Below are 23,095 nucleotides of genomic sequence, written 5' to 3' on the forward strand. Positions count from 1 at the left end.
CTAATTGCCTTAGCTAGAATGTTGTAAAATGTAGAAGTGCCATTAATTGGTCATCCTTGACTTTTTTCCTGATGTTTAGGGAAAGCATTATTCTGTCACTATTAAATATGATGTTAACTTTAGAGTTTTTATAGATGTCTTTTTATCAGGTTCAAGAATCTCATTTCCTCTTTAAATGTACTTTTGAAAATTTCATGTATGTGTGTACCATATCTGTATCTTTTCTAGCCCTTCTCCTCTGTCAAATTCCTCATGCATTCCATCCTCCCAACCATCTCCACTAGAATTGATGATTTCTGTCCATCTGTTGTCTGTCTGTCCATTGGTCCATTCTTTGTCTTTTCTCAGTCTGTCTATTGTCTATCCATCTGTCTATCTGCACGGTAGTAAGTCTGTCTCTCCCTCTGTTTGTCTAGATAAACACACACACACACACATACACACACACACACGCATGCATGCACGCACGCACACAACCTATTGAATCCAGTTAGTGTTTGCCTTTCCTTTAATTTTGTTTATATTTGCTTGAGTATGTATGTATGTATGTATGTATGTGCGTATCTGTTCATTACATGGATTGAATGCTGAGCAGCAAGCATCTTTATGAGCCTGCTGAGCCATCTTTCCAGCCCAAGAATATCATTTTTTTTACAGTTTGCTAAATGGTTTTTATTGTGAAAAAGTGTTGAATTTTGTGAAATGAGTTTTATGGATCCATTGATAATAATGACATTTTTTTTCTGTTAGTATGGTATAATATTTGAATTTTGGATGTTAAAATAATTTTGCACTACTAGGGAATGTACTTGATTATGGGGATCATCGTTTGAAAACGCATTTCTGGATTTGTTATTCTAGTATTTTCTTGGGCGTTTTTACATCTATATCCATAAGAGGTAATGGTTTATAATTTTCTTATCCTATGATACTATTGTTTTTTTTGGTATCATAATACCACTGGCCTTAAAGTGTGAGTTGGAAACTGTTTCCACCTTTCTTTTTTGTTATTGTTGGTTTTTTCGAGACAGGGTTTCTCTATGTAGTGTTGGAGCCTTCCTAGAGCTAGCTCTTGTCGGCCAGGCTGGTCTCGAACTCTCAGAGATCCACCTGCCCCTGCCTCCCAAATACTGGGATTAAAGTCATGCACTACCACCACCCAGCTTCTGTTTCCACTTTTTTATTTCTTAAGAAAGTCGATGAGGAACTGGTTTTAATCTCTCTAAGATTTTGGTAGAATTCACCAGTTAAGCCATCTGAGCCTGAACACTTCTTTGTGTTTAGTTTTTTCAGTTGCTAATTCAATTCCTTTATGTGATACAAATCTAATTAATTTTTTCGTCTTTAATGAGCTTTGGTAGTGTGTTACTTTCTACAAATTTGTTCATTTTATCTAAATTATATAGTTCTAATGAACTGTTAAATTATTCCATTGAACTGCTCTTAACATTCCTTTAAGTGTCATTAAGCATATTTTGTCATCTTTTCTAAATAAACTTATTAAAGAGATATAACTTTTATCCTCATTTTATAGGTAGGAAACCTGAAGCACTGAATTAATTTGCACAAGATTACCTGGATCCTAAATGAGGACACAGAATTAGAATCTTGGCAGGCTAGCTCCTGAAAATGCATGTTCTTATTGTACTTAGATTATCTGAAGACCTGTAGATGACTTCTAAATGCCCTCATCAGGAAAGCCTGTTATGTCAAGCAGAATCTTACAAAGCATTTCCTTTTAATTAATTGTTATCTTTTATTTTTTAAGATTTTATTAATTATGTATACAGTACTCTGTCTGCATGTATGCCTGCAGGGCAGAAGAGGGCACCAGATCTTATTACAGATGGTTGTGAACTACCATGTGGTTGTTGGGGATTGAACTCAGGACCTCTGGAAGTGCAGCCAGGGCTCTTAACCTCTGAGCCATCTCTCCAGCCCAATTGTAACCTTTATAATACAGTAATTTAAAAATTAATTCTAGAGCTGTGTAATTTTAAAAAGCAAATTGTATCTAGGAGTTTACTTTCCAACTCTCCTTACACCAGTGCTTCTTAACTTTCCTAATGCTGTGACCCTCCTTTAATACAGTTCTTCATGCTGTGGGGATCCCCAACCATAAAATCATTTTTGTTGCTACCTCATAACTGAAATTTTGCTACTGTTGTGAGTCATAATGTAAATATCTGTACTTCCAGATGTTCTTAGGAGAAAGGCTTGTTCGGCACCCAAAGGGATTGGCTCACAGGTTGAGAACCACTGCCCTACAACCCTAGAATCCCATATATTTCATGTGAATTGAATCATATGATATGGATTCTTTAGAGGCATTTATACCTGATGTTCAGGATGGTGTGGTTTTACTTCCATTTAGTTCTTATTTTGACTTGTATTCTTCAAATGATTTGATTATGCTAAATTAATCACTCTCATTAATCATGAAATCCTATTTAAAACACAGCTTTAGATTTGACATATAGAAGGTACCATCAGTGTTAATTACTAGCCTTCATCTCTCATTACCCTTCAAACAATAATAATTTCAACCTGCATTTTATTAGAGGCATGGTGTGGTTAGGCAAAGATAAATAACTATTTCTAGTGAGAGTGGCCAATACATATACAGGTAACTCATCCAAGTAAGTATCATAATAGGAATTTTGTATATAAATAATGGTAGTAAGCCATATTTGAGAAAGTATGACATGGATCTCCTGGGAAAAGTAGAAAAGTGTAAGGATGTAGGCATAGAAGCTATATGGTGTGCTACTAACTTGGTTTGGTATGGGTTACATCTTTTTTTTTCTATCTTGGTGTTGACACTCTTTCCCTTTCTTTTAGTTAATATAACAACAGAATGAAATAGTGGGTGGGGACTAGGAGTTACATTGTTCTTACCCACACTTTGTTTCATTTACAGTTCTAAGTTGGCACTTGTTACCTCAGTGTCAAACATAGAGAAACAGTTTATTCAGGATATACCCACCAAGTCTAAAGCACTAACTACTGAGAAACCATCTGTCTTTCAAAAGACATCAGTTTTAAATGAGAAACCTGCTACTGAAGAAACAAGCCTTATGAAGAAGACATTGAAGAAGCGTGCATATCATCGTGATAAATTTCTAAAGGAGCAGCCAGTAACCTTGCTGGAGGAGACAGAAGTTTACGATGGGCTTGATACAGAGCTGATGACTTCAGAAATGATGGATGAGCCTAAAGAAGCAGACACCATTAAGGAGGTATTATGCTTAGGGAATCAGATTTTTTTTCAGAGATATTTTCAGAGATATGGCTTCACCAAAAGCTATTATTTGTGAAAGACTAAAATTCTACTAATTATTTCCATTTACAGATGATTGATTCAAAGAAGCCTGCCACCAGGAAGGCAACTCTCACCTCGAAGGCGACTTTCACCTCAAGTCCATTATCTTTAAAGAATAAACCTGCTATTCAAGAAGAGAAGTCTACTATTCGAGGGAAGAGTTCATTCAGAAAGAAATCATCAGAATTAAAGGTGGTAACCACTAGAGAGAAATCAGTAATTAGAAAGCTGTCTTTCAAGAAAAAGCATCCTGCCAAAGAGATGAAATCTTTGATACAGGAACCATCTTTACTGAAAGAGACATATAATGCTCAAGGGGAGGCAAGCATCTTGAAGAAGCCATTGGTGTTACAAGAGAATACAAATAATAAAGATGACATTTTGACAGAGTCAGTTACTTTTAAAGGGAAACATAGTACCAATGAAACAACCCATACACAAAAGCTAATTTCTAAAAATAATCGTGACACTCAGGGGAGCATCATTAATTTTAGGTCACTAGGAATTCAGCCAGTTACCCATGAACATGAGCCATCGTCCTTTAAGAAGTCTACCACTAAGAAACATTCCCATTTCCAGGGGCCAACTGCATTGCCAGACAAGCATATTGCTCACGTGGAGATGTCCACTGTGGAGAAGTCCTTGGCTCTGCAAAAGCCTACCACTAAGGAAAAGGTGTTGTATTTTCATGGAGCTCCAGTTTTGAAGAAGCAGCGTAGCATGGAAGAGGCCCCTCGCATGAAGAAGCACTCATCTTTAAAGAAGAAACAGCATCTCCCTAAAAGAAGACATTTCTTCAATAACCCTGCAGCACAAGAGCCAGTTACAAATGAGCCATTGTCCTTCATGAAGTCTACCACTGAGAAAGAGCCCCCTTTCCAGAGGCTGTCTGCATTACAAAAGAGGCACACTAGTCCTGGGGTATTGTCCAAGCCAAAGAAGCTCTGTGCCCCAGGAAAGCATCACATGGAGGAGGAGTCACATTGTCAGTCAGCTTCAGCTTTTAAGAAACGATGCATCATGGAGGAGCCAGCCTTCACCTACAAGCCTTTAGCTGTAGAGATGCAGCAGACTTTTTCTCAAGGGACAATGTTCCATTTAATAGATCCAGCAATATTACAGACAGCCACTTCAGGAGCAGAGTCACTGGCTAAGGAGCCACTGCCATTTAAGAAAGAAAATACAGCTATACCGAAAAAAAAGTGTGCTACTCACATAACCCCCCTCTGGCCAGCACAGGCAGAGTGGCTGGAAAAAACTGATGAAAATAAGAAATTGTTCTCTCCAAAGCCTGGATCACTTAGGAATGAAACCGTAACTGGGTTCCAACAGAATCCATCTTCACTGAATAAAAAGTGCTCTATTCTGCAGAAACTACCCCTCCCAATGTCATTGAACTCACAGAAGACCACCAGTCAAGAAGGGGCATATAGTAAGGAATCAGTGTCTTTAAATGATGACAAGATGTTCTTCTCTCCAGAGCTATTTTCTCCTTATAGTTCTGCTGGTGAAGATACCTTTAAATCCCAGACTGATGGAAAAATGGGCTCCCACAGAAAACTTTTTGACTCACAGGACAGTGTTTCTGAAGAAGAGATATTTTTAAGAAAGCTCTTTTGTAAGGACAGATATCCTTCCTCTGCAGAATCGAGCCAAGAGAGGACTGTTGCTCTAGAGCAGGAATTTGTCCTAAATAAGATATTGGAAGAAAACAGCAGTGATGTTGATGAGTGTCTTGGTTATCATTCACTGAACTTTCAATGCTTTCCCAGTCCTAAGGTGGAGTCCACTGTGAAACCTTTAAACATGCAGGAGGATCACAGTATGGAGAAGATGGCTGTCCTTATGAAGCCATTGATCACACAAGATAATTCTACTGAGGAGGTTGTCCCCAATAAGTACACCACTGACACACAAGCTCACTACAAGCAATGCTGGCCCTTGCAGGAGACAGCAAACTTCAAGGAGGAGACAATTGCTTCACAGGAGCAGCCCCGAGCTGAGCTGGTGACTGTCCTGAAGGAGCTGCTGGTGATAGTGAAGAGGCCTGATGTGGAGAAGGTAGCCTTGGCCTTTCAGAAGAAACCACCCAGTAACGTCGAGGTTCTCTTGAACGAAGTGTTGGAATTGTTGGAGAAACCTAAAATTGGGGGAGAATCTACTCTGGAGGAGCCCTGGGCCTTGCAGGAGAACCCTAGCACTACAACAGAGGCTACCCTGAAGAAACCATTGCCCTTGAAAGAGAATCCCAGCATTGAGAGGGCAAGTCCGAAGGAGTTTTTGACTTTTGATCGTAAACCCGACACTGAGAAGGATGATGTAACCAGAAAGACATTAAATGTGGAGGAGTCCACTGAGACACTGGCATTGTACGAGGGACTCACTGCTGCAGACCAATTGTTCTTTACAGACCTACTAACTATGGAAGACACTAGTATTATTGATGAAGAGGAGTTTTTCAAATCATTCTTTGCATTTCCAGAAGCGAATAACACTCATATGCCCATCAATGCTTTAGAATCCCGAGCAGGCGATTACAGTGCTCTTGTACCCGTTGAGGAGACGCTCAGTCCCGTCATGAGTTCCAGCTTATATCATTATGTTTTCAATGACCTGAAGTCAGCTGTGGGTGAAAGACAGACTGAGGTATTTATTTCTCCTTTTTCTTAAATTAGGTAAGGTATTTTATCTAATTTAGGTAAGTTGCTTTATCTAATTTAAGACAAGCTATCTTTTTACCAAAGATAGTTTTTTTTAATATGGTTTTGAATACTGAAGCCAGGGTAAGTTTGCAATACTAACTCCCAAGGAGATTATTTAAGAAGTAGTCTTAATAAAGTGTGTGTGTGTGTGTGTGTGTGTGTGTGTCTGTCTGTCATGCATTTGCGTTCAGGTGCCTGTATAAGTCAGAGGCATTGTAAACCTCTGGAGCTGGAGTTATAGTCAGTTTTGAGCTGCCCAGAATGGGTTCTGGGAACTAAACTTGAGTTCTTTACAAGAGCAGTGGGTGCTCTCAGCCGCTGAGCCATCATCCCAGTACCTCAAAAGTGTTCTTTTTATGTGCTGCTTAAGCAATTAAGCAGTGTCTACTGTGTTGTGGAAGGAGCTTCCACTCAGTGAGAGATGGCATTTCTTTGGCTATCTTCTAATTTTATTTAATGAGGGGTAATGCATAATCTCCTCTTTCTCCTCTTTCATACCCTAAGGTTACTCATGAAATGCGAAAAATTTATTAGGCACTTTGAAATTTTCTTCTTATATCAAATTGATACTGCAGAAAATTTTTAATTTCTGATTTTATAGTGATGAAGCTTAGTAGCAAAAAGTATTTGTGCTTATTAAGACCAAGAATATATGTATATATATATATATGTGTGTGTGTGTGTGTGTGTGTGTGTGTGTGTGTGTGTGTGTACATTAACATGTAATAAACATTTCCACTACCCCTAGAAAGTTCCCTCTGTCCCTTTCTAAACTAGTCTCCTGCCAAAAACCATGGAACATGTACTCAAAATTTTTATTTTTTGTTCTAAACAGGTAATCGTACTGGAAGACAGTGACACAGTGGAAAGTATTGAAAAGGAAGACTGTAATCCAGCACTCAACTCTATATATATCAAGGAAATCTTCATTTATTTGAGGAAGAGAGAGGTGGGTATGTAGGTTGCTAGAGGTAGACAGGGATTTCTAGTTCTCATTTCCATCTCATTCTCGCCTTCAGCTTATGATAATGATGTAGAAAACAATAGTATCTTTGAATACCATCTATTGGCAGCTTATTGTGAGTTGACCATTATGTTAGTTAAAGGATTTGTAGACATTATCTTAATTCTTCCAAAAGTTTCTTGAGGGTGGAGATTATTATCTCCTTTTTACCCAGAGACATCCATATTACTTGGTAGAATTGAAATACAAACAAAAGTCTGATTACCATGAAGACCATGGCCTGGCAACATCTAACTGCAGATCAGACCATCTAAGACATAAAAATCATAAGTAACTTGTCTCTGAGTAACTTCTGTTAGAGATCCTTTTCCTTGTTTTCCCATGGTTCTGACATTGTATGTAATAATCACACCTGTTGTTTCAACTTTCCAATTTGGTGCAGTATCCTTTGCCTTTGAAAATGAAAGTCTGCTTTAAATATTTCTCAGTTCCAAATTTTCTTCTCTTTTTTCAATGAAACAGTTAAGAACAAGATTATCTACCAAGTAGAAGTTTTAGCAGTCTCTATATATGATGGGGAATGAATATCTCACACTCTCTCTAGAGAGAATTGATTACCTGATTTTATAGTCCATGCCTTTTCTAATGTACAGATACTACTTGACATATGAAGAGGATAAAATCTAAATGAACTCACAGTAAACTGAAATATCTAGTTTCAGCTACAGTGTTCACTGTAAAATGTAGATTGATGAAGCTACTTAGCATTGAGAGAGAGGATTATACCACATTTTTTAGCCCTGAAAAAAAACAGTAGCTATGTTTCTACTGAATGTGTATTACTTTTTATCTATAATAAAGTACAAAAATTAAGTTGAAATAATTCAGGACCATCTGTAACTTAGAGAAACCAGGAGACATCTCTGTTGGGTTTTTTAAATCTTGGCTTAGTATCAGATGAAATCTGAATTCTTTTCCTGTTTCCTAGTTTTTATTTTTATTTTTTGAAAATAGATTTTTATACAGTGTTTTCTTTTTAAAGGCAAAGTTGTACTTTTTCTTTTTTAGGAATTAGAGTTGATTTTTTTCCATCTGAAGCTAGTACACCATTTTGTGAGGCAGCAATTGCCCATTTCTCTAACACACAGACTCAATAGTGTGATTAGATTCTCACACTGAGCAACCAAAGTTTACATCCGATCCCTCAGATAAAATGCTCAGTTACACAATAATACACCGACTCCATATGTCAAACATAGACGAGGTATCCTGGATGACAACACATTTCAGATTTCCCAGGATTTCTTATGCTATATTTTGGATCTAGAATGTTCGACAAAGGCTCAGTCTCTAGCTTGAGGTGATACCAGGAGATAGCATAACCTTTAGGAGGTGGGTTTCATAAGAGGAGATTCAGTTATGAGAAGGAAGCATGTAGAGGGTATTTGGGGACAATAGACCCTTCAGTCTCTGTGATTCCTGGCTGCCATATGTTCTTGGCATCATGTAATACTTTACCACATGAACCACATTTCATACAGTGTATTCTGATATGGTTTTCCCTCCCTTGTCTACTCCCAGATCCTCCCACCTCTCTGTCTATCTGGCTCTGTGCCTTCTTTCTCATTTTCTGAAATCCTTTTTTAAATATAGGACATTTCATTAATTCTTTGGCCATATTCACACTCCTTCCCAGCTCCTCCTAGATCCATCCTTACCTCTATACCCACCCAACTTTGTGTCTTCTTTTTATAAGCCCATCAAATCCAATTTGATTGCCCTTATATTATTTCTTGGCCACCCTGGAGTGTGGTTGATATACCAAGAATCACATTCTTAAAACTGACTTTCCCCTCTCCCAGAAGCTAGAAATAGCTAATAGCTCCTCAGCTAGTGGTGGAATTTCATGTTCACTTCCTGCCTCCTCCTTGCTGGGATTTTATCTGGGTAGAGCGTTCGCAGATCTTGTGCATGCCATCACAACTACTATGAATTCATATGTATTATGCCTGGAGAACACTGTTTCAATGTAATCATCCATCATCTCTGACTCTTACAGTCTTTCTACTCCCTCTTCTACAAGCATCCCTGAGCCATTTAGGGCTGAGCATTCTATGGTGTCTTATTTTTGGCACATCGACCAGTTGTGGGTCTGTGTTAATTGCCTTCTACTGAAAGAAGCTTCTCCAATGAGGGTTGACAGATGTATGTAATATATGGACGTAGCATTAAGTCACTAGGAGTTGATTTAATACCATGTCCTTTCAGCAGAGTAGCAGTTAGGTTATCCCTTAAGTCTGTCTATCCCCTGGTTTTGGCCCCAATAATAGTGACAGGTATGGCTTCCATCTTGCAGAGCATGCCTTAAATCCAATCAGAATGTGTAACATTCAGTCCACTATTGTACAGGGAGAGATGCTATTATAGCTTACAGTTGTTGTTATAGCTTGCAGGGATCACATCTGGGTAAGCCTGATGATTAATTTTTTCCCCTGGTAACAAGCATAGCACTTTCCAGGATTAGGAAAGCTAGCCAATAGGGATGAAACTTTAAGGTCGTGCTTTTTCATATTCTGTGATTTCAATGTAGGTTTTTGTTTGTTTTTGTGATATGACCTAGGCATCTGGAGTTAAAAAGTTGGGGTTTTTTCTTGTTATGGATATTGACTCTCTATCACCTTTGTTGTTGTGGTTATTTGGATCTTTGTTTGCTGCTACTCCAACTTACCAGGTTGTGGTCCAGCTGAATGGCGCTTGAAGCTCAGTATTGGAGCAACTCTGTTGATGTTTAAATGGAATGTCGTAAGTAGTCTCATTTAAGCTAGGAATGGGTGCAACTTCTGAACCCAGGAACAGATCATCTGTAGCTAGAAGATTCTTATAACTGATCTTTAGAAGTCTGTGAGGGTTCACTTACCCAGTTTTACAGGTAGTCCTTGGGTAGCAGGGTCTGGGATCTCAGTGGGAGTGAAAGGTGCTCCCAGAAAGTAGGGCACAGAATGTTACACCATCCTTTGTGGAGGTGGGTAGGATGTAGGTTGGGCTGAAGATCTATACTTGGAGTTGTACTCATAGGAGCCATGAGATCTCTGGGTAGCATAGTGGATGGGGTGGATCACCAACTAGCTTTGGGGTCCATGCCTGAGTTTGAGCTCACAGGGTACCACACGGTCCATGGAATGGCCAGTGGGGTGACTAAGGGGTCAGGCAGGTGGGTAGACTGGCTCTGGTAGGTTTTATTGGAAAGCTTATTTTTCTAAATCAAAACATGGAGCTTATATGACTGGCATTTGAGTACTACATATATATGTCAAAGATGTAAAAGCATTGGTCTGCACAGCATGGTATTGTGTTTTAGACTGGATTGCAAAGAAGTATTATGACTCTTTTAGTATTCCTTGACAGCCATGAGTGGGTTTTCCAATATCTCTTCTGATACTTAAATATTTTATATGTCCATTTCCCAAAGATAGCTTGAACTTGTTGAGAAAAGGATACTCTGATATGCTCACATCTGATACCAGTTGAAAGCAGTGTCTTAGAACCATGAAAAAGAAGTTAATTGTTAAAATTTTGAAGTACAAGAATAATTATTAACATTTCTTTTTCAATACTATCAGGAAAACTTCATAGTTGTGAAATACATGGACATGCAGATGGAACTCACCAGTGATATGAGAGCCATTCTTGTGGACTGGTTGGTGGAAGTACAGGTAAACATGGCAACTGCTACCTTGAGAAGCTGTTATTTTCCTTTTCAGTTCAAATTAAATATTCTAAAACCACACTGGATCTATAGAGCTTTAGCTTCTGATTGACTGATACTCAGTTGTTTGGTTACAAGTTGGGGTTACAACTTTTACAGGTTGTAGTTCACTTTGCAGTCAATCAGCTTTAGCCAAACTTGTTCAAGTACAGAGGCTGGATTAAACCAAATAATTATCGTTTCAATACTATTTATAATCTAGGGTAATAGCTATATATTATTTGAAGTGTATCCTTTCAGATAATTTTCTGTACATTTTGTTGTTAAGGTTCTGCTGTCTCTTGTTTATGTCAATAATACACATGCAACCTTTAACCTTAAATCCTTCTACCTCAGCTTTCTGAGTACTGAGAGCACAGGCCTGTGCTACTATATATGTCTGCATTACTTAAAAACAAACAAATTCCTCCCACACCTCCTCTCATTCCCCTTACCCCCCCCATCAAGAGGGGCAGGAGGGAGAATTGTGGTTGGAATATAAATTGAAATTTAAAAGAATAAATAAATTATAAAAAACTTTTAAAAAACAAGCAAATCCCAAGATGAAAGTTGTGGTACAAGCCTTCAATCCCTAGTCTTGGAGGTATTATATTACGTTTGAATTAAAAATATTTAAGTGTGGCTCTTGTTTCTATAATTATGTTGTAATAATTTAAGGTGCTTTAATCTAAATGTTTAGTCTTTGTCTTCAAGAATTGTTATTGTTTGTGCTATATAATGTTCTACCTTTTCTCTACCTTTTTTGTCATTTGTTTTCTTGTTTTAAGAACCCTTGCATTAAGACTTTCAATAGGCTGAAGAAAGCAATCAGCTCTGCTACCTATTAAACTCTCTCAGAAGCAGATTGTCTACAAATGGCTTGGTTTTATGGGACTTAAGTTGTAGCCAGCAAGAATGTAGCAGGAAAGAACTTGATTTCATCTTCTGTTTCACCCCATTTACTAGAATAGAAGCCTCTTTGCAGCCAAGCATAAGGACCTGAGTGTAGCCCCAGCCTATATATGAAAGGCTAAGCATGATAGTATGTATCTGTAATCCCAGCACTGGAAGGGTGAGGAAAGACAGATCACTGGAGCTCACTGGTCACCTAGCCTAACAGAATCAGTGAGCTGCAAGTCCCACTGAGAGACTGTCTCAAAAAATCAGCCAGATGGCACCTGAGGATAATACCTGAGGTTGACCTCTAGCCTCTACATGTGCACATGCATGCACTCCTTACATGGGCGCTCACACATATGCATGAAAGCATACAGGATTATTGTTCATATATTACCTGTGTATTTGTATATTACCATTTAAAACTAGCATGCAGGGGTAAGTGTGTACTAGAAGGATGTAATGTAAGTATTGCCTGTACCATTTTCTCACAGAGACATTATCCTTAGATACTGCATCCCGTTCCTGCATACGTATAAATGTTTGTGATTATCTGGTTTCAATTTGCTACTTAAGATTGTAGCCATTACTTTTGACCTATGTGATCTCTTCCTGTTTCTATCTTAAGACATTCATTTGGATACTGCGGCGAGCAAAATAAAATTCCCATGACAGAATCCCCAGTACATGTGAAAATGTTAAAGTTGCTAATCAGCTGAATTTAAGATAGGCCAATGATCTCAGATTATTAGAGTGAGACTAATGTATTTACAGATGTCCTTAAATGTGGAACAGAGAAATTGGGCAATACAATATGAGAAAGATTTGTCTAGTTACTCATAGGTTTTGGGAGATTAAAGGGGCAACAGACCAAAAATTGTGAGTTGATGCTGCAAACTAGAAAGCAAGACATTATTTACTAGAACTTCTAGAAAGGAAGATGGGCCTGTTAGAAACTTGACTTTTAGACCTGTCTCAGTGTTTTGGATCTAAAGAAACACTATCTCTGTGGAGGTTACAAGTTACTGACAAATGAGGAAAGCAGGAATCTGACTGTTAGAGTTCCAGGAGAGAGAGGGTATATGGACTCAAGGAACTCACAGACGCTGTCTAGCTTGTGAGATTGATTATCTGTCTGAAGGATAATTACAGATAATTGCAAGGTACTTAAAAGGGTTAGACAAAGGTATATGTCGGTACCTTTCTGGAGTAGTTTCCACATTCCTAGCAGAGTACAAACTGGCTAGGGCTGTCCTTGGTGCTCCAGACAGTCAAGGTTTCTAGATTTGTTTGGAGATGGCCATTTATTTGGAAAATATGCAGATTCCTATCTTCTTTGTTTCTTCAGACATCCTTTCAGATGAATCATGAGACCCTGTTTTTGACAGTAAAGCTAGTGGATCACTACCTAATGAAGGAACAATGCAAGAAGGATAACCTACAACTCCTTGGTTCCACTGCCTACATGATTGCAGCCAAATTTGAGGTGAGTCTAAATCCTTAAGGTCTGAGAGCACTTACAGAATATTCATCCTAAATATAGAATGATATGTATATGTACATATACATATAAATAAAATTGTGTATATGCATCTCTATAAATTTATGTGTATGTAAATTACACACACATGCATATATACATACACATATACATACAGATATTTTCCAAATTTTTGTGTATTTCCTCACTCTGGAAAGTTCTTGGTTGACACTGGTGGTTATATTTGTCCTGGGAGCAGCAAGGGTCACTTGTTTAAAGATTCTTTTTGGGCACAGGTACATAATTTGTTAGGCAGTTCTGTTAAAAACTACCTGCTCATTCATCATTTTCTGCCCCTCTCCCTAAGCTTTTCTTGTTCCACCAGCCATATCCTTGTCTAGGGGAATCTATCTGCACCTATAATAAAACAAAGTAGATTGCTGGTGACAGTAACTAGAAAATGGTTGGTGTAGATTATAGTGAGTCTAAAATGTTTTGGGTGAAATAGTTATTTTTGAAGTAACAGTATAAAGACAACTGGCCTTTTCTTCATGATCATAATCCATCTAGCTAACCTCTCTAATTCTTTCCCTTATTTAGGAGGTAGCAGTTTCCATTAAAAGGCTCTAATAACTTTGACACTATTTTTTCTTTTGGTGTATCTGCTGGCTCCCCACCCCCTTTGTATTTTTGTGTGTCTGCTCCCTCCCTTCCCTTTTCCTTGCTTCTTTTTCTAACTTCTTGGTCCCTCATTCTCTATCTCATTCCTTCCCTGCTCAAGGGCTCCTTTGTACTTATCATTAGAGATGCCACCAAACACCTTACTTTCAAAGGCTGGACCTAGATAGAGCAAGAAGAAAGGTGAAGAAAGGAATGGGGTAGTTTTAGCAAGCTTTGGAATCCTAAATACTCTTCCTATGGTCAGAACAGAAGGCATCTACTAAGGCCTGTGGAAGAAGGATGTCTTCCCCTTATGGGATTTAGAAATACTGTAAGACATTTATAAAGTATTTATTTTTATTTCCTAATAATGTGCATCTATCTCTTTGTGAGTCTGCACATGTGAGTTCAGGTGTCCATAGAATCAATGATGTCATATGTCTTCAGAGCTGTGAGCCTGTTAATGTGGCGACTAGGAACCAAACTTGGGTCTTCAGTAATAGCAGTAGGCACTCTGAACTGCTAGGCCATTTTTCTGGCATCCAGAGTTTTTAATTATGAAAGTATAATTCATATGTAATTACATTATTTATCCACTTAATTTCCCTCCATCTCCCAAACCTTCTTACTTCATTTCAAATTCATGTCCTCTTTTTCTTTGATTATTAGTTTTTTACATACACACTTAAATATAAAAACACAGCCTACAAGTCCATTTAATATTGCTTGTATGTACATGATTTTAGGACTGACCACTTGGTATTGGATAACCAAATGAGGGGCTCATCTCTGAGAAAGACTAATTCTCCCTCTCTTAGCAGTTATTAATTGCCTGCTGTTCTTTGTGTAGGAGTGGGGCTTGGAGTACGGTTTAGAATGCAGTTAGGAATTTTGCTGGTCTAGTGAAGCAGCAGTAGTGGGTTCTTCTCTAAGATGAATAACCTCACTAGTTCTGGGAAGCTGGCTAGGTTTCCAGTAGCAGATATTATTTTCTTCCTGTTGAAGTGGCCTTAAGTCTAATTAGATAACTGTTGGTTACCACAATGACAGGAGTGTCATTGTTGCACTTTTAGGGCTATCTTGCCATGCTGGTCATTATTGTGATCCATAGATATTATAGCTGGGTAGGATTATTGATTGCTTCCCTCTTTTGGCAGCCTGTATAGTTCCTCCTGGTACTATGAAAGCTAGACCTCTGGGAGGAAGCTCTCAGATCAAATACAGCTCAAATTCTTCCTCCATAGTTGTGTATGTTCAAAATGTGTGGTGTCTTCAGAAAAACAGGGGCTTTCTTTCAAACTCTAGGAGGCAGCTGAAAGTAACAGCAGTAGCTTATGTTGTCTTGGGTATCCCCTGGACTACCCTGACAAATAGCTTGAAAGGAGGTTTCTCATGCCTGGCTCAGTGAGGCTTGCTTGATATTCTGTGGCTTTGAGGGAGAACATTACAAGACAACTGAAAATAAATGCTAGTGAGGATATGAGGAAAGGTGACCCCCAGTTCACTATTAGTGAGAATGCAATTTGGTACAGCCATTCTGGAATTAAGCTTGGGAAATCCTCAAAAAGCTAAAAAAAAAAAAAAAGAACCATATGACACACCTATGCCACTACTCCTTGGCATATATCCAAAGTTCTTGACATCCCTATTTCACTTCTCTCCCCTTCCCTTTATCATAGTTAAAGATGAAAGGGATGTACATGGATGACCGTGTCTCTTTTCTATCCACAGGAATCCTATCCACCTTCTCTGCCAGAGTTCCTTTATATTTGTGAAGATCTTTATCAGCAACGTGATATGGTTGCCTTGGAAATGAACATCCTGAAAACCCTCAACTTTGATATCAATATTCCCACTGCATATATTTTTCTGCGTAGATATGCTTCGGTAACGGGGAGGAGATATAGCTTAGTTATTTTACTTTTGGATTAATCATTTCTGTATTCAGAGTGGCTGGTAGATTTATTGGTGAAAGGTTGTTTATCAGATACTTGGGGTGTGGCAAGTTATACATTTCTGTGATGTACCTATATGATTTTGGGATAAGGGCAGACTAGGGGATGTGGTAAAATATTCTTTTATCAGGAGAAGATGCATATGTTTTGGGGAAAATACTGGCAATATTATTTTCTTTAGTTGAATATTGGTTATGGGAAAGATCGCCCTTTAATTATTCATTGTATCCTACAATTGTTTTATATGTGTGTTATAAGTTAAAAATACTTGAACATAGGAATGAAGGGAATGTTTTGGAACATGAAGCATTTCCTAGAGTAGGACTATGTATAGAGTCACAGTTGGGAGACTTTGATCCTTCAAAGGATGATTACTACAGCAAAGAGAGTTATTTGATAATTTAGGGGCCATAAAGATGACCAATCTCCATGCCAGTATCATAATCTTTTCCTGGAGTGAATGCATTTTTGTAGGCAGTGTAAGTGTTACAGTTCTGCTCCTAGGGGAAAGGTTTCCCCAATGCAAGTGTGATAGCTTTGCTCCAGTTTGGGAAGTGTTTATTCAAAGTGTTACAGCTCTAAAGGGAAAGGTATCCTGGCAGTTTGGAGCCAAGGAATACTGCAAAGTCAGATCACACAACAAACCTCACACAAGAGATTTATTGGGAGGGGAAAATTTAGGATTGTGGCTGCCTCTAATTAGGTGAGAAGCAGCATGTAACTGAGCAGAAGACGAGGTTTATATAGCGTTTCTGGGCAGGGAGCTTTCCAGGAAGGGTATTGGTAGGTTTACAAATCCAGAACTTAGGTGGGCCTAGAGCTGGCCATTGGGGCAGTTAAGAGTATTTTATGGGTAGAACCTGGCAATTGGAAGCTGTCAAGAGGGGCCTGGGTCACTTGCATACCTTGAAGGCCTTATAGGCAGGAGTCTATAAATGGGGTCATGGTAGCAGGTGAAGAACTTTGTTCAAGCAGAGAACCATGTGGACTAGGGATGGGATAACTTGAAAGGGATTATTCTGACTGATACTATTTTTCTAAATGGATTGTTAGCCAGTCTTCTTATTTCCTTTAGTGTGTCTAACCAGTCTTCTTATTTCCTTTAGTGTGTCCGTGCTAGCATGAAGACACTAACCTTGTCCCGCTTCATCTGTGAGATGACCCTGCAGGAATATGACTATGTCCAAGAGAGGCCTTCAAAACTAGCTGCAGCCTCCTTTGCCTTGGCCCTTTACATGAGGAATCTCAACAATTGTGTAAATGGATGGGGTGACTTAGTTGCTAAGAGCATGATCTTCTAAGTTCAAACCCTCAACACTCATGTAAAAGCTATGCATGGCTATTTTGGATTGTGCTCCTAGTCTGTGTGTGTGTGTGTGATGGGGAGAGATGCGGGTTATCAATACAAGAGAATCATTGGGAACTTGCTAAATTCCAGCCTGGCTCTAGGTTCAGTGAGAAACTCTGTCTCAAAGAATAAGGTGGATAGTAATAGAACAAGACCACCTGATATTTTCCTCTGGCCTGTGCATGAACACACACACACACACACACACACACACACACACACACACACACACACACACACACACAAACTACTTCGGGTAAATACTCACAATAGGTTAAGATGAGGTGAAAATTAGGACTGTGGGAAGTTCTTACAACAAAACTGCTATGTTCCTGTAGTTATGGTTTTTTTTAACACTTGCACAATGTATGGCAAGGTTTTCTAGAGAGATTACTTTAAAATTTTTAGTTTTTGTTAGCTACAATACTGTAACACTTTTTGTTTTAAAGTAAGTGTCCCAGAAAAGCCAAAATTACAAAACAGGCCAATGTGAAGTCACTCTGGTTGTCATAGGATCTGTGATGGGCTCACTTCCTATCCTCTACCCCATTCCATTTCTGTCCTTTGTAATGTCCTTAGCAGAACTGGCCTCTTAAAGATCTTGTTGGACTAGGGTTTGAGAAACCCTGACACAGAGACTATAGAATATTAAAAATATCTGTCCATGTGTGTAACAGGGCATGCCTGTAGTGCTACTGTCTGAAGTATAAAGCCTTTAATTCGACTTCATATTTGATACTTTCCTCAATTTTATAAAATATTGTAGAGAAAAGCAACTTTTGAGAACTTTGAATTCTTACTGATATGTAGCCCTTACTGAGCCATTTCTAAGCCCTCTATATCTAGAAATTCAGAGCCACTCTTGATGAGCAAACCTCTGAATGCTGAGGAAGTGCCACACAGACAGCTGGGTGATCCTGTACCAATTGTATTGATTTTTTCCTAGCAGTTTCAGTATTTCAGGTTTCTGTTATGTTTTGCATTCCAACTTGGATAAGATGAAATCTACAAGTTGTTTTATTTGCATTTTCCTAATTACTAGGAATTCTGAGCATTTTTGAGGTGTTTCTTAGCTATGTTTTCTTTTAATAACTCTCTATTCAGGTCCTGAGTGCATTTTTGAATGGGTTATTTGTTTTTGACTATTTGGGTTTTTGTTTACTTCTTTATATTCTGCATGTTAATCTTTTGTTAGAGGTATCTCTGGGAAAGATTCTCTCCCATTCTGTGGGCTTCCTCTTCCTCCAGGTGATTATTTCTTTAGTAGTGCAGAAGCTTTTGAGATTTCTGAAGTCCCACTTGTCAATTGTTGGTCTCAATTCTTGGGCAAATGGAGTCCTATTCAGAAAGTCCTTTCCTAAACACCTATATCATGTAGGATACTGCCTATATTTTCTTCTAGAAGTCTCAGTGTTCTAGGTTTCACATTTAGATATTTGATCCATTTAGAGTCATCTTTTTTGTCAAGGTGGTAGGTGGCATCTTACCTGGGGTTTCTAGATCATGCCTGGCCTCTAGTAAAATCTTCCAAAGTAGTAGGTAGGGATATAGAGCCCAGTGGTAGGGGTACATTCTAGGGCTCAAAGGGGATTAATGGATGGTGGGTAATATCTTATCTCTAGGACCACTCTGGCCTCTGCTAAAGCTTCTGGGGCTATGGAAACTTTAAGTTTTATTTCATTATGGTCAGATAATACTCAAGGAGTGATTTCAGCCTTTTTGAATTTTTAAAGATTTGTTTTGTGCCCCAGAATGTGGCCCATTTCAGAAAAGATTCCATGTGCTTCTGAGTAGAATGGATATTCTTTTGTGTTTGTGTGGAATATTCTGTAGCTGTTTTTGATGTATGATAGCATCTATTTCTAATGATTTTCTATATAATTTTTGTCCAGATGACTAGTCCATTGGAAAAAGTTAGATATTGAAGCCACATGTTATTATTAGGTTGAAGTTAATATGTGTCTTTAAATCCAATAGTAATCTTTTTAAATGAAATTGTGCACTCCAATTTTTGGTGCGTGTGTGCGTGCGTGCCTGCGTGTGTGTGTGTGTGTGTGTGTGTGTGTGTGTGTGTGTAATGTCTTCATGATTAACTGTTCCCTTGATTGTCCCTCTTTATCTCTTCTGATTACTTTTAGTGTGGAGTCTGTTTTTTCTACTATTAGGATAGTGATGTGTCCTTGCTTTTAGGTTCAACTTGATTAGAGTACTTTTGTTCATCTTTAAGGTAGTGACTGTGTTTAAAGATAAGACGTGTTTCTTGAAAACAAGAGATGGGTAGGTTTAGTTTCCTGTTCTGTTCAGCAAACTAGTGTCTTTTGTTGGAAAACTTGAGTCCATTAATATTTAAAGTTATTTTTGAAATGCATGTGAGTTAATTGTGATTATTTTATTGTTTATTTTGGTATTGTTTGTGTTCTAAGTGGCACTTTGTATCTTACTAATTATGACTTTGTGTTTGTTTCCCCAGTTTCTTGGCTATGCTCATTGCTCTCTTCAGCCCAAAGTATTGCTCCTATGTTTCTTTCTTAGATTATGTTTATTGAAAATAAAAAGTTTAAGATATTTATATCCTGGAAAGTCTAACTTTCTCCTTCAACTACAGCAGATATTTTTGCTAGGTATATTAGTCAAGTTGGTCATGTGTTTTTAGGAATTGGAATGTGTTACTCCAGGCTTTTCTGGTTTTCAAATTTCCATTGAGAAGTCAATTGTTATTCTCACAAATTTTCCTTTATATGTGGCTTCAGTTTTTGTTTTTGTTTTCCTTGCAGATTTCAACATTCTTTGTACTTTATACTTAGTATTTTAGCTATGCTATCTATAGTGGAAGGATTTTCTTTTATGGTATTTTCTATTTGATGTTATATGTGCTTCTTGTGTTTGTATATTTCCTTAGTTTGGGGGTGTTTTCTTCTATGATATTGTTGAAGATCTGATCTACACCATTGTCTTGGGATTCTTCTCCTTTATTGATGCCTGTAATTCAAAGGTTTGATTTTTCAAGTTGTTTCACATTTCTTGCATCTTCCTTTCTCGTGTTCAAAATAGTTTTCATATTCTTCGCTTATTTGGTCTATATGTTCTACTTTATCTTAGAGTTTTGGTATTTTTTCAATTCCATCTCATTTCAGCTTTCATCTTCAGTACTTCTATGTCTTTGTTGAGGTTCACTTTCAAATCTTGGATTGTCTTTGTCATTTCTGTCATCTTTATGTTTTTGTTTTCTTGGGAACCACTTGGTTAAACATCTCAATGAAATTAGTAACTTAAACTCTTTGAATTCTTTGGTGGAGACTATGATTTGTTCTTTTAAACTCTGTGTCTTGGAGTTCTTCTAGGTAATTCTCAATAGCAAACATTTCTATGGAATTGGTAAGTTTTGGAGGGGGAGATAATTGCTTTTATCTTTCATATTATTTGCATTCTTGCTATGAAATATGGTCATATGGATTTCTTTTGCTAGTTCTGTGTATGACGCAGACATAGCAGATTAAGGAAAAAGGGAAGATGTGGGGATAGGTTTGGCCTAGAGGTTGGAATGGCTTAGGTGAAATGAAGTTAGATGGACAGAAGGAATTGGACTGTTTTGATGGATGTGCATACTGGTTTAACCCTGGAGGATAGGGATATATCTGTCTGGGCAGAAAGGTTGGATATGTATTAGAGGAACCTGTGTTTTGGAGGTCAGCCAGGACAGGTTCTAGAAAAAGCTTAAAGATTGGTTTTGGAGCAGGCAGGAGTGGACAGATTAAGCAGAAGCATTGGATATGGAATCCAGGTTAGATCTGGAAGGTTGGTCAGGTTGTATGGAGGGGAAGGTCAAGAAGATCCACTATATCTGACCCTGGAAAATTGTATGCAGGATCTGCTTGGGTGGAGAGTTAGATGCCAAAGCATAAATGTTTAAAAGGCAGTTTGACTTGCATTGATTTAGCAAACAATAGTATCAAGTTTCCCACTAGGACCTTTAATCTCCCTAGCCATAGACTTTTGACCAGGGTTATATATAGTACAGGCTTGTGAAAGTAGTTGTTTACTTCTATAACAATCATGCCACTAATATGCCATTAGGTATATCTTGACTGGCAGATAAGTATTGTAGCATTCAGGGTTTTCTACTAGGTTTGTCTGTTGATAACTTTTCTTCCTAATTGACCTGTACAGCACCTTATGGCACTATGAAAGCTAGCCAGCAGGAAGGAAGCTAGTAGTTCAGTTTAAACTCAATTTCCTTATATTCTACAACCGAAGTGTGTTGTGGGCAGAGAAAAAGCAACATCAATAGCATGTATTGATTTGGAGGCATCTGAGGCCTCCTTGACCAACAATTCATAGGGAGGTATCCCACACCTGGCATTGGCATTTTTGCTCACTAGCCTATGGCTTCTGGAAGCAGTATTATTCACTCATGCAGGATAGCTCTGTTCAAGATTTATTATTATTATATTTTAAAAGTAATTAACTCATCCACCCTTGCTTTCCTGCAACCCCTATCCCCATCCTCAATTAAAGCTTTCCATCCTCAGAATCCTTCCCATCTACTTTCATATCATATATTTCAGTATCCCATCCATACCCAGAAGAGGTTACTTTAAAGCCCAATCTTGAAAGATAAGTAGAACTTGTAAGAAGAGATATCAGATGTGGGCAAAGTACTAAATGAAAAGATGTGAAGATACTAAAGGAATGAGTGTGGTCTTTGGTGGATTTTAGCTCACATGAACACCTATAACTAGGGTAAACATATAAATGATAATACTTGAACATAATCATCTTAGAAGTTTATGTTTGAGACTTACTCTTTTAGGTGCTACCCTATAATTATTACTTAGTATCTGTATCACGTGAGTCTTTGAAATGTTTTGAGTATCTCCCCTGCCTAAACAAGAGATGGGATGTTTGGATTTGTGTAGCATAATTGGAGGCAAGAGTATACTTTCAATAGTAGAAGTTGCTGTTCATTCTTCCTTTTTCAGATTCCTTTACTGGAACATTATACTGGCTACGAGATCGCTGAGCTTCAGACCTTGGTCAGAAAGCTGAACAATTCACTAATTTTCCAACCCCATAATTGCCTCAAGAATGTGTATGAGAAGTATGCTGAAGAGTAAGTACCAAACTCCAGTTAAAGCTGAGTTTGTGTCATTCACGAAACTCTATAAAACAGTGGGCCTAGAACATTCTCAATTTAAAAGAGAGGATTCAGAAACTTTACACCTTCCTTTCTATTCTACAGTTAAAGCCAGATAGGAAACCAAGGGCTCTAATGTGCCATTTCCTCTTTGGAACCTGTTTTGCTTTGTATTATTTTCCTCTAAGAAGACCACATTTCCCTTTGCAGGACCTTCTTTGAAGTCTCCAAAATACCTCCTTTGGACAAGGACACTCTAGAGGAGATTTTGCTGTGGTCATTACTGGGCTGAGGACCTCTGACAACAGCTGTCAGGACAGACATATACATAGGCTGCATTTATTCATGTATCTTATGCTTAAAATGTTTTAAATTGGTTTTATGAAAGAAAAGAAACTGTTTGTTATATTTGTTTAAAAAAGTTAATAAAAATGCAATGGTTACTAGAATGACTCCCAACCCCTCTTATTGCTGAGGCACCCCATGCACATCAAGAAGGTTATTTTCCAACCAAGTAAAGCCTGTTTCAGGACCTAACTTATCCAATTTCCTTCTCTCTTTAGAGCTTTTCTCCTTAGAGGAAGAGTAATTCAGCCAAATGTGAACTGATAAGTGAGTCTATGAAATGATAACCCTGGACAGTGGCATCCAGTTCAAAAAGGGCCCCTAATTTTCCTCCACTTTAGAGGAAGAGGAATTCAACTAGGTGTGAACTGTAAGTGAGTCTGTAAAAGGATGATCCTAGAGAGTGGTACCCAGTTCAAGAAGAAGGGCACTTGATTCTCCTCCCCAGGCAAGCCTCAATAGCTCAGAGCCAGAGCAAGTAATAGTAAGGTAGAACAAATACTTATCAGTTCCAGTCTCAGATTCTTTATATACTTTTGCTTA

General features: G+C 38.1%; 1 protein-coding gene across 8 annotated transcripts in view; it reads left to right on the forward strand.

Annotated features, from left to right (window-relative positions):
* The window catches only part of Ccnb3 (cyclin B3), a 94,502-nt gene extending 71,846 nt beyond the window's left edge, over positions 1-22,656 (forward strand). For all 8 annotated transcript variants that reach the window (XM_040733744.1, XM_021235978.1, XM_021235977.1 and 5 more), the window contains 9 exons: positions 2,921-3,239; positions 3,353-5,968; positions 6,860-6,973; positions 10,609-10,701; positions 12,979-13,116; positions 15,502-15,657; positions 16,832-16,981; positions 22,053-22,183; positions 22,418-22,656. In XM_040733744.1, coding sequence (XP_040589678.1) covers positions 2,921-3,239; positions 3,353-5,968; positions 6,860-6,973; positions 10,609-10,701; positions 12,979-13,116; positions 15,502-15,657; positions 16,832-16,981; positions 22,053-22,183; positions 22,418-22,499 — 3,799 coding nt within the window. In that variant the 3' untranslated portion in view covers positions 22,500-22,656. The remainder of the gene's footprint in view (positions 1-2,920; positions 3,240-3,352; positions 5,969-6,859; positions 6,974-10,608; positions 10,702-12,978; positions 13,117-15,501; positions 15,658-16,831; positions 16,982-22,052; positions 22,184-22,417) is intronic.
* Positions 22,657-23,095: the final 439 nt, after the last annotated feature.

The sequence above is a fragment of the Mesocricetus auratus genome, unplaced genomic scaffold, assembly GCF_017639785.1.
Source record: "Mesocricetus auratus isolate SY011 unplaced genomic scaffold, BCM_Maur_2.0 Super-Scaffold_100033, whole genome shotgun sequence".
Taxonomy (NCBI): Eukaryota; Metazoa; Chordata; class Mammalia; order Rodentia; family Cricetidae; genus Mesocricetus; species Mesocricetus auratus.